A 16,624-nucleotide genomic window follows, 5' to 3' on the forward strand; every position below is an offset into this window, starting at 1 on the left:
GATAAGATTTTGAGTTATGGTTATTAATTCAGGAGCATGTATTATGTGAGATTATTATAATAAAAATACAGAGTGCAGATTAATAATTACATTGGTCTTATTTTCACCTTATCATTTAAACATGTAACTCATTTCTATTTTATTTATTTTTTTGGTTATTTTCATTAAATAATTATGTGCTTAGGTACAGCTTGGCTACTACAAGAAATAGACCAACAATGTAGTCACTCAAAGAAGATAGAGGTGTATTGTATCTCAGGTGAGGTCAGTAGTTCAGAGTAAAGGAAGTAGTTTTGCTGTATGAAGTCATTCCAAAATTTAGGTCCTTTTAATTCCATCATTTTGCGCTCTTCTATGTATTTGTACTCACAGGGTGTGAAGCTTGCTTACTAATGCCACACCTTAACTCCAGTGTACCACAGTAGAGATAGAGAAGTGGAAGACGAGCATTTCTCTCTTGTGACTACATTATAAATTTCCACACATATTTCTGCTCTTACCTCATTTTCCAAAACTTGTGTAACTCTTATCTATCCCTCAGGGAGGGTGACAAAATATGGTCTCTAGCTGAGTGGTCATGTCTCCTTTCTAAATGATGTTGTATTTAAATAAATAAGGAGAAAATGCATTCTGGGACACAATTATTTTGGTCTGAGTGGTATCATACATGCCCTTTACATCAATAGTTACATAAAGGCAGAAAAAGGCTTTATGAGCTGTCTCTCTATTTAAAAGAAAGCACATGACCTACAAATGACAGTTCTCAGCATGAGTGCCCATAAAACATCAAACACACAAGACCCAAAATATCCATGACCCATCAAAATATGAAATATAGTAACATGTGCATGGAACAAACAATAGTAAATTTTAGGGATTCATGAAAATCATCTAAACTTTACTTTCAGAAATCTGCTTCTTGCCACATGGATAATATCTTACATTGCTCCTTTCAAATTAAGCAGGAATATTAGATTGCTATGGCTGCTAAAACAGAATACTATAGGCTAGTGGTTTACACAATAGAAATTTATTTTTTCACAGTTCTGGAGATGAAAGTCCAAGGTCAAGGTATAAGGAGGATTCCTTTATTCTGAAGCCTGTCTTCCTTAGCTTATAGATGCCCATCTTGGTCTTCACATACTCTTTTTTTCCATACATGTCTGTGTCCTGAATTTTTCTTATAGGGACAATAATTTTACTGGATTAGACATCATCTTGACTTCTTGTAATACACTTATACCTTTAAATGCCATTTTCCAAATATTTTTAACATTCTGAGCTACTGCCAATCAGGACGTCATGAGTTTTGGAGGCTAGAATTCAGCACGTAAAATGGAGTAGCTCTATAAATATAAAGTGGAGTGCGATTATAATATTGTATAAAGGAGGAGTGATTGGTAATAAGAGAATTGGAAAAAAATCTGATTATAGTTTACAAACAGGTTAAGAGAAAATTTAAAAGTTTGCCATAAATTAATTCTTTATATCAGAATCCCCAGGAAGTTGCTGACTAAATTACCTAAGGAGATAGTTTCATGGTAAAGTTCTAACTTTGCCATAAAATCATTAAAATAAAAAAGAATATTTTCTGCAAACATTTCTAGACTCTCTTTGTCACATAGAAAGCTTGAGTGGTATGAAGATGTGTCCAGTTAAGTTTATTCTTATTTCACGTGCTTTCCTGTTAGATGGGGAATTAGATTCAAGCTGCAATTCTCGCATATTTCAAAGGATAGATATCAGTTTCTTTAAAAATTAAACTAAGCAAGCATTTAAATTCAACATATTAACTACATTTGCCAGTTATTCCAAGTACTTAATAGCTGGAGAAAATTTGAGTATGTATAGTTAAATTACTTTTAAACTGTTTATTTATTTCTACTGAATTTCTATCAGTTCTGTTCATCCAAAATATATTAATTTAGTCTACAAATATTTGAATGTATAGGTAAGTATTTTTTTGCACACCTGAAAATTTCAGTTACCACTATAGTGATTGTTTTATCCTAAGTTTATCTAAACAAACATTTCAATTGTATTGATTACAGCAAATGTTTTCAATTTTATTTTAAAGTATTTTAATTATAGTTATTGTGTGTGTGTATATATATATATATAATTTCAAAAAATATTTTGCAGGGCCTAAAGAAAGAAATTGTGGAACTGGACAAGCATAAAGAAATTAGAAAATGAGGGAAAATTACACTAGGAAGATAAATCTTTTCACACAAATATGTTCACAATATCTCATGGGTGGTGAAATGGATAGGAGAAAAGACAGCCATGAATTTTGCTACAAGCTTCTCAGCAGACAAAACCAGGAACTAAACCTATTTATGAGACTCCAGGTGTCCAAGTTATCAAAACAATCATTAAAATAATTTTTACTAATAATATGATAGCTTTTTCTAGGACTTAGATTCAGAAGTAATAAAATGGATTATAAATGAGATAGTATCCTTATATTAGTGTTTATATTGCCGTTATTTTCTATCAGCATGCCTGCACACAAAACAAAAAGAGTGCCAAAGTACCATTCAAGAAAATGATTTTGTGAGAAGACAAAATATTATGGCACAAGCTTAGAATGCTCTGAAGTCATCTGTTCATATTTTACATTTTCCAAACAAGTAAATAACCAGCTATTCTTCCCTTGAATATTATTTCAAACACCTAAACTTTTAAATAGAATCAGGCAGCAGAGAATTTAAGTTCCTCTTCCATGGACACAGGAAAAAAATGTCTTCTGTATCATTTCTCTCTCTCTCTCTCTCTCTCTCTCTCTCTCTCTCTCTCTCTCTCTCTCTGTGTGTGTGTGTGTGTGTGTGTATATATATATATATATATATATATATATATATATATAGAGAGAGAGAGAGAGAGAGAGAGGGGAATCTGTTATCTATATATAGCCCCCAAAGGCTTCAATAGACAAATTTTTTACCAAGAGATTTTGTGTCTGAAACAATTACAAAGAAATTGGTCATTGGAGAGTATTGTCAAGCACAACAAGGAAACAAAACTCACCATCAACAACTCAGAAGTACATTGACTTATTGAAGAAGCTCAGTGAATAGATTTATTTATAAAACAGTTGAACTGTTACTTTAAGGATTGAGAATTTAGTTTAGTGCAAATTAATATATTGGTCAATAATGATAATGCTAAATCTGACTCTGTTACTTTATCCTAACAATGAAGTGAGAATACTGGAATGGGCTTGTCAATACCTAAACTAACAAAAGCTTTGGAAATAATATAATACTCCAGTTGGAGAATCAGAGGACTCACCCTTAAAATACACAGATTAATTTATAATAATATAGAACTCACCAAGTCTTCATGTAACATAAAAGTTTTATTAGAGTTTTGGTTTTTAACTAGCCATGTTATATAACTGATAAAATTTTATATCCTAAATTAGAAAATTATTGGGACCTTTAAATTTCACTTTAGTTTTTCTTGTAGTATAAGATGAAGAAGAGAAATCTAACACTATATAAAAATTTATCTTCCATGTCTTTGCTTATTGTCATATTCATGTCAAATTATATATCAAAATCTCTATTAGTCAAAGTTTTTCCACAATGATCTGCCACATTTGAGTTTTGTGGAGAAAAAAAGAGCTAGATTCTTCAATATTCCATTGTATAATTCATAATTTTACTGTAGTTATGAGTAGATCCAGGTGACCCAGAATCAATAATACAGTATATGTTGGTGAGTACTAGAGCAACCATGAATCTTTGGGGCTTTTCCATGTGGGTTCCATTCTTCCATTCATAAACTAACTAATTGATTTTTCATCAAGCATTTATAAAGCCATGGCCCATGTAAAAGCAATTCACCAATATCATCCAAATTTTAAATAAGTGGGGCTGAAGAGCTCAGTGATAGAGCACTTGGCCTAGCAAATGTAAGACCCTGGGTTCTATCCCCAGTACTGCCCCTTCTCCAAATTCTTAATATGGTCCCATCAGAACCATTCAGAAAACTGTCATCTAGGTCTCTTTAAAATATACAGAAAAAACAAAATGAGACAACCATTCTAGTGTGACAATCAGTGTATTAGGGTTATCAAGCAGAACAGAACAAACAGGATTGTGTGTGTGTGTATATAATTATAAATATATATATATATATATATATATATATATATATATATATGATTATAAAAGAGTAATTTATTAAATTGGCTTACACAGTAGCTACATAGTCCCACACTGGCTGGCTGTCTGTAGATTGGAGAGCTGCAGGAACAAGTATCTGTTCAGTCCAAGAGGGATACATGATGCAATCCCAGTTTGAGGCTGAAGGCTTCTGGAAACTCCCTGGAGACTCCCTGGAGAATCACTGGCAATTCATGGAGATGAATTGCTTGGAACCAATAAGGGAACTAAATAGATTCTGAACCTTTTCTTATACTGGCCAACCAGATTAGCTGTGTTCTTTCCAAACTTGGCATAGTTTGAGGGATCAATTTACCATTCCTCTTTTAATTCTGTCACTTAAAAAAAGCCTAAAAAATAAAGCCTAAAACCATGAAAAGTATACTACAAAATTCATGCTTCTTGAAAAATATAGTAAAATTGGAAGCACCTTAAATGATGCAATGTGATAAAATGTAAAAGGGATGTTACACATTATTTAATGATCATATAGTAAAAAAGGAAGATATGAATGAGAATTAACATCAGTTTGAATATAGAACAATACCTATATCTGTGAGAACAGTGAAGGAAGGAAAATAGTGCATAGGAAACAAACATATATAATATTTTTATCCTTAAAATAGGTTATGAATAGAGAAGTAATGATTATATTTTTTTATATTTTCTTGTTTCTAATATCATATACAGGAATTTAGGAAAACAAAACATATAAAAATGTCAAATGATTCACTAAGATTTTTCCTTTGAAAATCTCTGTAACAAGGTTCTGTGTGAGAAATATTGGTAATGAACAAATATATACTATATCAATAAGATTCATGTTACTGTAATGAAATAGTTGAGGCAGTTAACTTGAGAAAAGAGAAGGTTTATTCTGACTTACAATTCTGAGGGTTCTAGTCTTAGATTGGGCATCCTCATCACTTTGGGCCTCTAGTGAGGGAAGCACATCATGGCAGAGACTCATAGCAGAGCATACTGCTTACAACATTACCTAGGAAGAAAAGAAAGACCCAGAAGAACAATAGAGTCCCATAATCCCTTTTGAGGACATACTGCAGTGACCTACTCATCTCCTATGAGGCCCCATATGTGGAAGGTTTTTTCTATCTCCCAGTAACATTACCTTGGGAGCCAAACCTTTAATTCATGGACCCATGGGGGAAACTAGCCATATTCAAACCATAGCATCTATGTGTTGAAAATCACTAACTTCAAAATATGCCTAGTATTCCTATAACTAAGCATCAAAGCTACTCCTGCTGAGTAAGCAACAAGACAGGAACCTAGGAGACCAATTTTCCCTAGGCCAGTAAAGAACATTTTCTTTTCATTTTTTAGTGAGGGTGTGGATATTGATTTTCTGGACCTCATTAACTACATTACAGTGCGTTTGACTGATTCTCACTATTTCCTGTTCAAACTGGAGTCACAGAAATGAATGGCACAAAATGAAAATTGAGAATTTGCATCAAACTGGAGCCAAAGGAAGCATGTGAATGGTTAGTTTGTGTAATAGAAGTGCAGGTACTGCAGTAATTAGAATGCTCCTACTTGGAGGAAATCAGTGTCACAGAGGAAAGATGGGCAAGTCACTGGGTGAGAAATAACATTAAGTCTTATGGCCCTCTGAAGATGATGCTGTTTCCCTTATTGTAAATATGTAATGAATGCAAAATGCTCCATATACCTTTCTCTGAATATTGAACACTTTCTTAGGGTAATCCAAGACTAGCAGTATAGTAGGCATTCACTTTCCCTAAGGATGAAGCAATCATATGTGTCTAGGCTACTTATTATGAGGAGTAATATTACTATGGGAATCATTATAAGATCTGGCTTACTAGTGACCATCCCAATTCTAGTGAACTTTTTGATCTGAATTAAAGGGAAGAATTTCTTCAGAGACTCACTCATCAAGACTAAAGTAAATCAAATTAGATTTGATGAACTATAGCAGAGATGGAATGTAGCCAATAGACTCATTCCATTCTGCCTGAGTTTTTACAGTCCAAATGCAAACTATTGTGTTTTTGTATAGAAATATTTGAGAAAAATCAAAAGAATACTTCATGATACATAAAAAATTATATGAAATTCAAACATCAGTATTAATACAGTTTTGTTGTATCATTATCTGTTTATTACTATCTGTGGCTACTCTTATGCTTCAACAGCAGAATTGAGTAGTTATGATGGAAATGGTACAGCCCACAAAACTTAGAACAATTGCAGTATGGCTGTTGACAGAAATAGCATGCCAATCCCAGAAATGGAGGAAAGCTAATGTAAAAACAATTCCATATGCCTGATCCTAGACTTTGCCCTGTCTCCTTTTCTGGAAGGGTATCAGTAAGTTGGCATTACTAGGATTCTTTGATTCTTTCGATGTATTGTAGGAGTTGTCATTCCTAAGCATATTCAGTAGTCATACATTCAAAACCATAAATGCTAGTGCAAACACATAGTCTTCCCTTAAAATACTGGAAGATACATGAAATAATTTCAGATATTTAAAGTTCCCATCTACTTGGAAAGAACTATAAACCTGAGACTATCTTAGATCATCCATGTAAGATTCTTAGTGATCCCATAAGAAAGAATGGGAGAACTTAGAGAAGTAGGTAGAATGGGTGCTGGGCTGATTAATTGGAAGGACAACTGCAAGCAAGAAAACTGTCTCCTCTGGTTCCATCCTGTAATCGTGCTTCCAAATTACAGTTCTAGAAAAATAAATGAATACATTTAAATTTTGATTTTTTTAGAAAGGTAGAAGAAAACATTTTAAATGAAGATAATAGGAAGGAGACATTTTAGAATAATAACAGGAGGAATAAGTTGATAATGAGAATTTAAAAGTTAAACTGTTAATGATATTTTGAAGTTCCTAAAGTGAAATATTCCTTCCTCTGGTTTTTATAATTCCATCTGTTTCCTTAAGAATAGTGTTAAAGAGGGAATAATTAATATTAAATGATAGAAGAATGGATTATTATTCTAGCTGCATGGCCTGGACATTAAAGATATTATGAGGGAATGGTAACTGATTATTTTCATGCCACAAATGTTGAGAGATTTTAGCCTTTCATACCTAACAACTCTATTAATGGAATTTGCCAGAATGAGGTCAGAAGCATTCATGTCAATAGAATAGAATTGATGGAAGAAAATAATAAGGCAACCTAGGTGAGATAAAAGCACCTGAACCGACACTGCACAGGATCCTTGAATTATCATGATAATCTCTATTTCCTTGAACAATTACATAGGCATTAACATTTCGCTTGACAAGAGTACAGGGAAAATGTCTGTTTGATCACTGGTATTTCCCATATATGTTCCATGGAGTGTAACACATGTTCATTAAATGTCTGTTCAAAAATAAGTTGAAATTGAAGATAAAAATTAAAAATGCAATGACCAAGTGGTTCTTGAAAGGATAAAAATGCTGATGTGCATTTAAAATCATTCATATTTTAGAACAAATAGAAATATGAACATCTGACCAAATGTTCTTATTTTTACATGAGAAAATAGAATTGTTTTTATGACAAAGCCATAAATAGAATTCAATACTATCTCTGATTCCAAAGGCTTTTACAGTATACCAAATTATGGTTAGGAATCTTATTTTCTAGTAATTGTTAAAACACTCTACCTCTGAAATAATACAAAAGCTATCCATAAATAAATTATGAATGAATTTAATGTGCACAAAATATAAGCCCACATTAAAGTAATAAAATAAAAAAAATATGTACATGTATCACTTGTTACATTGTTTTCTGTCCCCACTAATGTGATTGTAGATCTCAAATAGTATTTTAATGTCTTAAATATATTCTGACTAGTTAGATATAAGTAAATCAATTCTGGCTATCCCATTAATGGCCCAAATTGTTTAACATTACAAATTGAGCATGAAAATACAGCCATAAGACAGTAAATATTTATGTGATTAAATAAAAGTTTATTTCTCTAATGATCATTATGATTGGAAAATATAAGCTACAGTAAAGTTTAATCTATGATTTTCTGATTTAATCACTAACATATTTCACCTATTTCTAATTTAGTTTCATTAATCAAAAACTCCATGTCAGTTGAATAATTCAACTCCATTAAACCCATTCAATATCCATAGTACCATCTAAAAATTAAAATGATCAAATACAATTCCCTAGGAAGATTCTTAGGTCCTATAATAAATTAAGCCTACCAGGTTTTAGATAATTAACATCTACCATTTTTTAATAAATTGAGAAATATATTTTATTAATAGTAGTCCTAGCAAACCAAGTGTTTCTTGAGAGAATCACAAACAGGAAATACTTAAGTCAGAATATTAAATAATACAAAATAATTTATGTCTAAATAGCCATTTATACAACAGGTTATTGTGCTTTTTACATTTATTTCAGGGAGAAGTTTTTGTAATATTCAATATGAAGAAGGACAATTATTAGTTTTCTCAATTACCTTATTGTTGCCAATTCATTTCTAAAATTTAATGACTATTACCCAATAAAACCTTATAACAGAATATGTCCTTCTGTGTGCCACTCCTTTATAACACTGGCCACATGCTGAAGTCACCTGGGAATCTTGGAAAGCATACTGTAAGGGTCCGGCGAAAAGTCGTCGGAGGAAGAGACCACCAAGAGACTGACTCATGCAATTGCAGAAGGGGATTTATTGAGGATCCAGTTCAGCGCGCTAAGGCTCCAGGCTCACTCAAGAAGTGAGAACAGCCCAGAGCCCAGAGCAGAGGCTAAGCAGTGCTTAAGTACACTTTTGGGGGAGGGTGGGGGCTTTGTATACATCAGAACAAATCAGCATGAGGTGCGGGAAAATTGAACAACAACTCTCATACATGATTAGCACATTCATTGGTGGGAACAGGTCGGGTGGGGGTGATTGGTCACTCCTAAGGGGGGGGAGGTACACATTCAAACTGATTTGTTTGGGCCCTGTATGCCTACATGACAAGTTTCACAGGGCCCTAGGCTAAATGGCCAGTAGGGCGTTGTCTTAACTGCCTCAGGAATTTCAGGTTCTGGGTGTGGCAGAGGAATTTAACAATACCTGGTCCTTCACTTTTTAACTCAGGCCTTGCAGCTTAGAAACTTTACCCTTTTAATACCAATGACTGGAGTCCACTCCTGGAGATTCTGATTTAATTTATCTCTCAGAGAGTAGCCACTGACTAGTAATATTTAGCAAAGTTGAGAACCACTTCATAAAGTCATAAAAGCGAGATCCATGAATTTCAAGCAGTCTGATGGGATCTCCATTTGATTCAGTCAGCTATGTTTTGTATTTAAAAATAAAATCAACTTTCACCATTTCTGGTTTCTGCTCCTAGATTATCTGGATAATTGCTTCAACTCCTCACTCCTCTTAGCTATAAAAGCATGAGAAATATTACTTATTTTTAAAGTCTGTTACACTATCATTCTCATGAAAAATTACATAATCTTTTTTTTTAAAAGAGAGCACAGTAATTTATCTGTGAAGTGAAATAACACTAGCAGATCATTAACTTGGTACAATGAATGCATCAAGCAGCTGTTACTTAGAAAATAGAACATCTGTTAAATGCCATTGAAGTCACTATTCACTGTCATTGTAGTTATAGCTATAATTTCTGTTTTGCACATTCTGCTTTTATAAAATTTTTATTTAATAGACAATACATTATTAATAAATAGTCAATACACATTGCTATAAAATCTACCATTTAATGTTTTATATTCTTCTTTAATCTATCATTATATTATTCCATCACATTAGCCTAATAGGAAAATATGTCCTAAACCTCGAGCCATAATGGAATAGTGCAAGAGCCTGGTAAGGCAATTAATATCAAATTTCATCCATTTATGACTTTATGATACACTGATATTTTGAATCTAGCTGTTTAGAATGCCCCCCCCTTAAAAACACACTAACATTATAAAGGTAAATTTTATGTTTCATTTTAAATTCAAAAAACAAACACACATCTTAGAATTGTGCTTATATGGTAATTTATCTCTCTTCCTTTGGACATATTATGCAGCTAAAAGATGAAAGAACTCTTCTATTTCCAATATACCAGAAGTGGTATAATATTTAGATAGACCAACTATGTGTATAATTCAATTGGGTAGAGGAATGTTTTAAGATATCATTTATGAGTGTGTCAGTTAATCCTTTATCCATTTTAAAGCAAACATGCAAGAAATAAACAGCTAAAAAAACCCCACAAGAATCTAGAAAAAAATCTAGGAAAGGCAGAGAGATATAAGTAAATGGTGTTAAGGCACATATTGAACTGCATGTAGGGCCAAGTTATATAAAATCTATAGGATTGAGACCTGTAAGAAGTTAAAAAGAGGGAGTGGGAATAATAGCATAGCAGTTACAGAAGATCCTAGGATTGTAAATTCCTGGGATACCCTCGTCCTTAAAATATGTGGAAAGTGTTGGAAAACTTAAGAAAATGTTATATAGGTGTGCAAGTGGGTGAAGCCCAAGTAAACTATGTTTTCTATCCCTGGGTAAAAATATCTAAACATATGTACAGATAAATATTACAGTTCTTTTATTTTTCTTGAGTTACATTTAAGAAAATGTTGCCATCAGTGATGGTATTATCAGACATCAATGGAGCAGGTTTTCCCATACTGTAAGGACATCAGTGAAGTGAGGTGATGGGTTAATGTCTGAATCCTAAACCTAGTATGACACTTAAAATTTCAATAGTTGTTTAACTTATGGATATCAGGAGTCAATCAAAATATAGTTTTCATAATTTCCATGAACACAGAGAATGTTTACATAAGAAGAAATTAGGTAGCATTTAAAAATCATCATGGCTAGAAGGTAGACAGCAAATTTGTTTATTTGAAATCAGAAAAGTTAGAACTTAATATTCATAATATTCTGGTATTATCAGCTGTTTTAAATTAAACATATGGAAAATAAAAATATGTTCTATTTTGCAACAGTTTATATTTAAGTTAATTCTCCTTGTGTCAGATATTTTTCCTATGTCATAAAAACCCTTAGTGTCAGATATGTAGTTCACACTTAGCTGCTCTTGAATCTCCAAAAGCGAACTTGTACAACCTCATATAAAAATAAAACATACTGTATACAGCCTTGCTTTTTCTTCAGACTTAAAATCCATCCTAGTAGTTGCATGAGTAGAACAATGAAGGGGTTGAACTATAACTTAGTCAACTTAGCTATTGAATTTCTCATTTCTCCTTGAGAAAGGTAGACCTTTAATAACCACTCCACCCTCACTTCACGAGACAAGAGAAGAGGTTCTGTGCACTGAGAATTGGATCTTTTGAAGATGAGGAATTGCCAGGAATGATTAGTTCCTTCTCCTTATCTTACTAGCTCCCTTAGAGTGGAATGAATAAGGATATAAAGAGAATGGCCAAAGTGATGCCTTTAGTTTATTTTCTTGATGCCTTTAGTTTATTTTCTTATCCGTCAGCAGTCACAGGCATTCTTCTCTTATGGGAAAATACTAGAGCTAGAAGAAATGGTTTTTGAATAGCCTCATAAAATGTGTGCCTTTAGTTTTCACTAAGGATCTGATTTTCCCCTTTTAGTGGCTTTCTGTTTTTACCTTCATACCTTATAATCACTTTTCACTTTGTCTTTACTTCACACCATCCAATCCTCCAACTTCAAGTGTCACCTTTCCCTTGTTGCCATTCATGGTTATCTCAGCCATTGTTCATATTTATTTTTCCAAAACTAGTTTTTTTCTAGTTTTTTTTCACACTTTAGGCATGATTACAGTAGGACATGCAAAGATTACTTCCTTTTTTGTGGCAGTAGATAGCACAGTATAAAGTGAATATTAGGCCTCTGGTATACATTAACTAAGTGAATTATTTTTAGCAAGACTGTCCAGAAAGTAAGGTCAATATATCATTTGAAGTCTAAAATGTTATTATTTGTTTAGTTATACCTTTGATTGAAACCCTATTTGAAGGGGAAAATAAACCCCATTAATGAACATAACGTTTCCCTAACCCCAAATGACACCTATACAAATGATTATATATTGTATTTTTTGAATATCAATATAAATGTTTACCTATAAGTCTCTTTTTTACAATCAGAATAAAATTTTTCTATGAATCACTTTTAACAATAAGCAGTTATGTACAAAATGACAATCATTGTTTTTTTTTTTCAAATGTCACTATGGTGATAACTTTAACAAAATTTAGCATGTTATCTTATGATTTTGAGGAACCTAACAAGTAATCAGCCCATATTCCCTATTTTATTATTCCTATTAACTAAATTAACTATGAATGGATGTTAAAAATTTCCTTTTGAAAATCAGTTCAAGGATTTGGGCAAATGTTTGATACATAATAGTTGTTTTGATCTAGGACCTATTTGCAATATTTCCCAAATTCAAAACTACTATGACTTCTTCTGAGGTTTAGAAAATTTTATTGCCTTTAATTGCATTGCCTGGCATGTAAGAAACAAAGATATGTATACAAAATAATTTTATATTGATGCTAAAATTTAGGGTCATCTTTATGAAGACATTTAGAGATAATTAGTGATCCTAATATAAATTAAGTTGGGACTTTGTGAGGTTTTTTTTTTTTTTTTTTTTTTTTTTTGCAAATACATCGACTGGAGTAACAAATCATTAGTGTGGTGTATAGGAAATAGAGAAAGCTCATTTACTTATATTTCCTTGACAAACTGTACTCATAAGGGTTTTAAAGATAAGGAGTTACCTTCTGATTTTATCCACAGTGCCTAGAACACTAACCAATATCTGTGATTGTAGAGCTTGGACATTAACCAAGGGAAAGGCAAATAATTGAAAAAGGCTGAAATCTAGTCCAGTTCTACTCAAAAGTAACGCTCTAGAGGGATTGGGTTCCCCCCAATGGGGCACTTTCCATAATCTTCCAAAATACATTGAGTAGTATCACTTATAACACTGCTATGAAATAGTAACTGGCATGTAATAGGGGTATAATAAACATTTATGATGGATATGTGAATACATTGCTTTTAGGAAATGATAAGCTTACTCAAGTGCAACAAATGACACCTACATTGCAGATAACTCTATTATAATGTATAAGTCTACTAGGGTTTAGTTGCCTCAGTTTCAGGTATTTTTATATTAGAAATAAAAATGCAAAAGTATAATATAGAGGGCTGGGGTTGTGGCTCAGTGGTAGAGTACTTGCCTAGCACATGTGAGGTGTTGGGTTCAATCCTCAGGACCTCATAAAAGTAAATAAATATAATAAAAGTATTGTGTCCATCTATAACTAAAAATGTTAAAAAGCAAAAAATATACAATTTAAACAGTTATTCTTTCTTTATAAAAATTTTAATTGGATCTTTTTATCTCATGTATTCTTTCCACTTACCTGCTTATTGATGGAAAGGGCAAGAACAAAAATGAAAAAAAAAACAACTCAGTGATAGCGAGTGAACTAGATGGTTTGGAAGAATGATAGTGACAAGGAATATTTAGGTATATTTTAAAGATAGAAAAGCCATACTGGGAGCATCGAGGAATAAGAAATAATATCTTGCTGGGTATGGTGGCATATGATTGTAATTTCAGCAACTCAGAATGCTGAGGCAGAACAATCAAAAGTTCAAAGCCAGCCTCAGCAACTTAGTGAGTCTCTAAGGAACTCAGCAAGACCCTGTCTCTAAATAAAATATAAAAAAAGAGCAAGGGGTGTGGCTCAATAATCATGTATCCCCAGGTTCAATCCACAGTACCAAAATAAATAAATGAATAAAATAAAACAAGATCTAGACTTGTCTGTGTCAGAGATCACCTCTTTCATTTGGACTACTTCTATTGTGCATATATTTTACTTGCTTCTTTGCAGGTGGACTTTCTATGCTTTCCTATTATTGCTGCTCCTCAGTGATTTTTGTCCTGCTTGACTTTGGCTTTCTGTGATAAAGATATCAGCTTCATTTGCAAATGGCTTTCCCACTTACATTCTAATTGTAGTAGTTGTGTCTCTCAGTTAACCTTTTTTGAGAAAAAAAATCTAATGTGTGCTGGCTTACCTCCCTGTGAATGTTCAACACCTCACTGTCTAGGTAGACAAGGGGAAAAATTGAAGACAGAGACAGGGAAGCTCATGGTGGTCAGTCATTCCTCATTTCAAGAAAGGGGCTGTAGGGGCTCGGGATGTGGCTCAAGTGGTAGTGTGCTTGCCTACCATGCATGAGGCACTGGGTTTGATCCTCAGCACCACATAAAAATAAAATAAAGATATTGTGTTCACTTTAAAAAAAAGCTAAAAAATAAATATTATAAAAAAAGAGAAAGGGGCTATAAGTTGTTCAGGCAGAAAATATCTACCCTTGGATCCAGTTTTCTAACAACTCTTTGTGTATTTTTTCATATTAAATATGATTCTTAGGGTTAGAGTTGTGGCTCAGTGGTAGAGTACTCACCTAGCACATGCAGGGCTTTGAGTTCGATCCTCAGCATCACATAAAAATAAAATAAAGGTATTGTGTCCAAGTATATCTAAAACAATTTTTTAAAAATGTGATTGTTCTCAAGTTTTGTAAATCAAGTCTTAGGAATGATAGTGCTTTATTTAGGGATTTTAATCTAGGATATACAGGTATAACTGAGGTTTGTGAAGTTGTTTTGGAAAAAAATTACATCTTGAAATTAAGTATTTTTCTATTATAAATGTGAGTGACAGTCCTCAGTGATAGCAATACTTCTGACTTTATCACCAACAGAAATGACAATTACATATCATGTCTCTGTATATACTGTATATACTTAAAAATACCATTTATGCTTATTACTACTCTGAAGACATCCTAAAAATCAGTATGGTAGGCCTTGTTAGTTAGTTAGAAGAGAAAACATGTACTACATATTACAAAATTAATAAAATATTGCATATGCTATGTTTCAGCATAATTGATTTGATTTAAGATCCTATTAATTTTATTCCTTTAAAATCATTAGTATTAGAAGGGGTTTAATCACCATATGGCAAACAGGTTAGTGGTACAAAAAAGCTGAACCTCCTTGCTGCAGAAATGCAATAGCACCATACCTGTTGAATTTTTTCAAAGCAGATCATTATTTGTGGATGTGTCTTCAAGTGACTATTTCTATTCATTACATGTACAAATTAAATAAAATATTTTTAATTAGATGCTGTGTATGTTAATTAAATATATAGTAATGAATAAATAAGAAATTAATGATGTTTATATATAAATATTTTTCCTGTATCCCTAATAATGAAATTGTAATCAATGTATATAATGTGACTTCATGCTTCATAAGCATATTTGTTGTAGGTTTAAAAATTTACAAGGTTTAAGCATAGAAACACACATTCCCATCACAAGTATGCAATGCTAATGTTATATGTTACTTAAAGCTCAGTGCTGTCCTTTTCACAGGCTACTCAGAAAGAGATTGAAAAGCAAAAGCTGCATTTGAAGAGTGTCACAGAACTAGGAGAGGCTTTGAAAACGGTGTTGGGCAAGAAGGAGACCTTGGTAGAAGATAAACTGAGTCTTCTGAATAGTAACTGGATAGCTGTTACTTCCCGAGCAGAAGAGTGGTTAAATCTTTTGTTGGTAAGAGACTGGAAGCTTCTCCACCCATCTCTAACATGAGAAAAAGATTATGCAAGCATTAAGTAATAATATTTTAAGACTCCACCTCTCCACAGTCATACTGGCTCCTAAATTTATATCTGTAGATCTCTATAACCACATTTTAACATATTTTTTTCTGTCTATGCTATATTCTTATGGAGATCTCACTTAAAATTAATTTGAGGGATGCTATATTTTTATCTTTTTAGAATTATAGAAAGAAAGTAGGATACGTTATTTAAGAATATTGTTTAATCAAATAACGTTATAATCTATCTTTGTACAATTAAGGAATACCAGAAACACATGGAAACCTTTAACCAGAACGTCGATCAGATTACAAAGTGGATTATTCAGGCTGATATACTTTTGGATGAATCTGAGAAAAAGAAATCCCAGCAAAAAGAAGACATACTTAAGGTAGCAAATAAAATATTGTGAAAAGTAATTTTCAAACTGCACAACAGTTATGTCAATTATGTTTGTCCTAGAAGATACCAAGGACTTAGTAAGAGTGAAACAATCAATCTTTCTTTCCTTCCTTCTTTCCTTCCTTCCTTCTTTCCTTCCTTCCTTTCTACATTCTTCTGTGAATGGGAATTAATGACATTGAAAAGCTTTATAATCTGGATATATGTCCAAATCCATCTCTTATCTAATCACACTCAGTGTAAACTCTGGTTAGAAAAAAAATCCCATGATCTATTTTGTTACTGTATTGCAAGTTCTTGTCTATTTTAATGGTAGTGCTATTATATTTTTGTATCTAACACAAAACACAGTTTCTC

General features: G+C 32.6%; 1 protein-coding gene across 17 annotated transcripts in view; it reads left to right on the forward strand.

Moving 5' to 3' along the window:
- Positions 1–16,624, forward strand: part of Dmd (dystrophin) — a 2,094,227-nt gene that overhangs the window by 880,499 nt on the left and 1,197,104 nt on the right. For all 17 annotated transcript variants that reach the window (XM_078034984.1, XM_078034996.1, XM_078034982.1 and 14 more), the window contains 2 exons: positions 15,636–15,815; positions 16,128–16,256. In XM_078034984.1, the coding sequence (XP_077891110.1) occupies positions 15,636–15,815; positions 16,128–16,256 (309 nt within the window). The remainder of the gene's footprint in view (positions 1–15,635; positions 15,816–16,127; positions 16,257–16,624) is intronic.

The sequence above is a fragment of the Ictidomys tridecemlineatus genome, chromosome X, assembly GCF_052094955.1.
Source record: "Ictidomys tridecemlineatus isolate mIctTri1 chromosome X, mIctTri1.hap1, whole genome shotgun sequence".
In the NCBI taxonomy this organism is placed as follows: Eukaryota; Metazoa; Chordata; class Mammalia; order Rodentia; family Sciuridae; genus Ictidomys; species Ictidomys tridecemlineatus.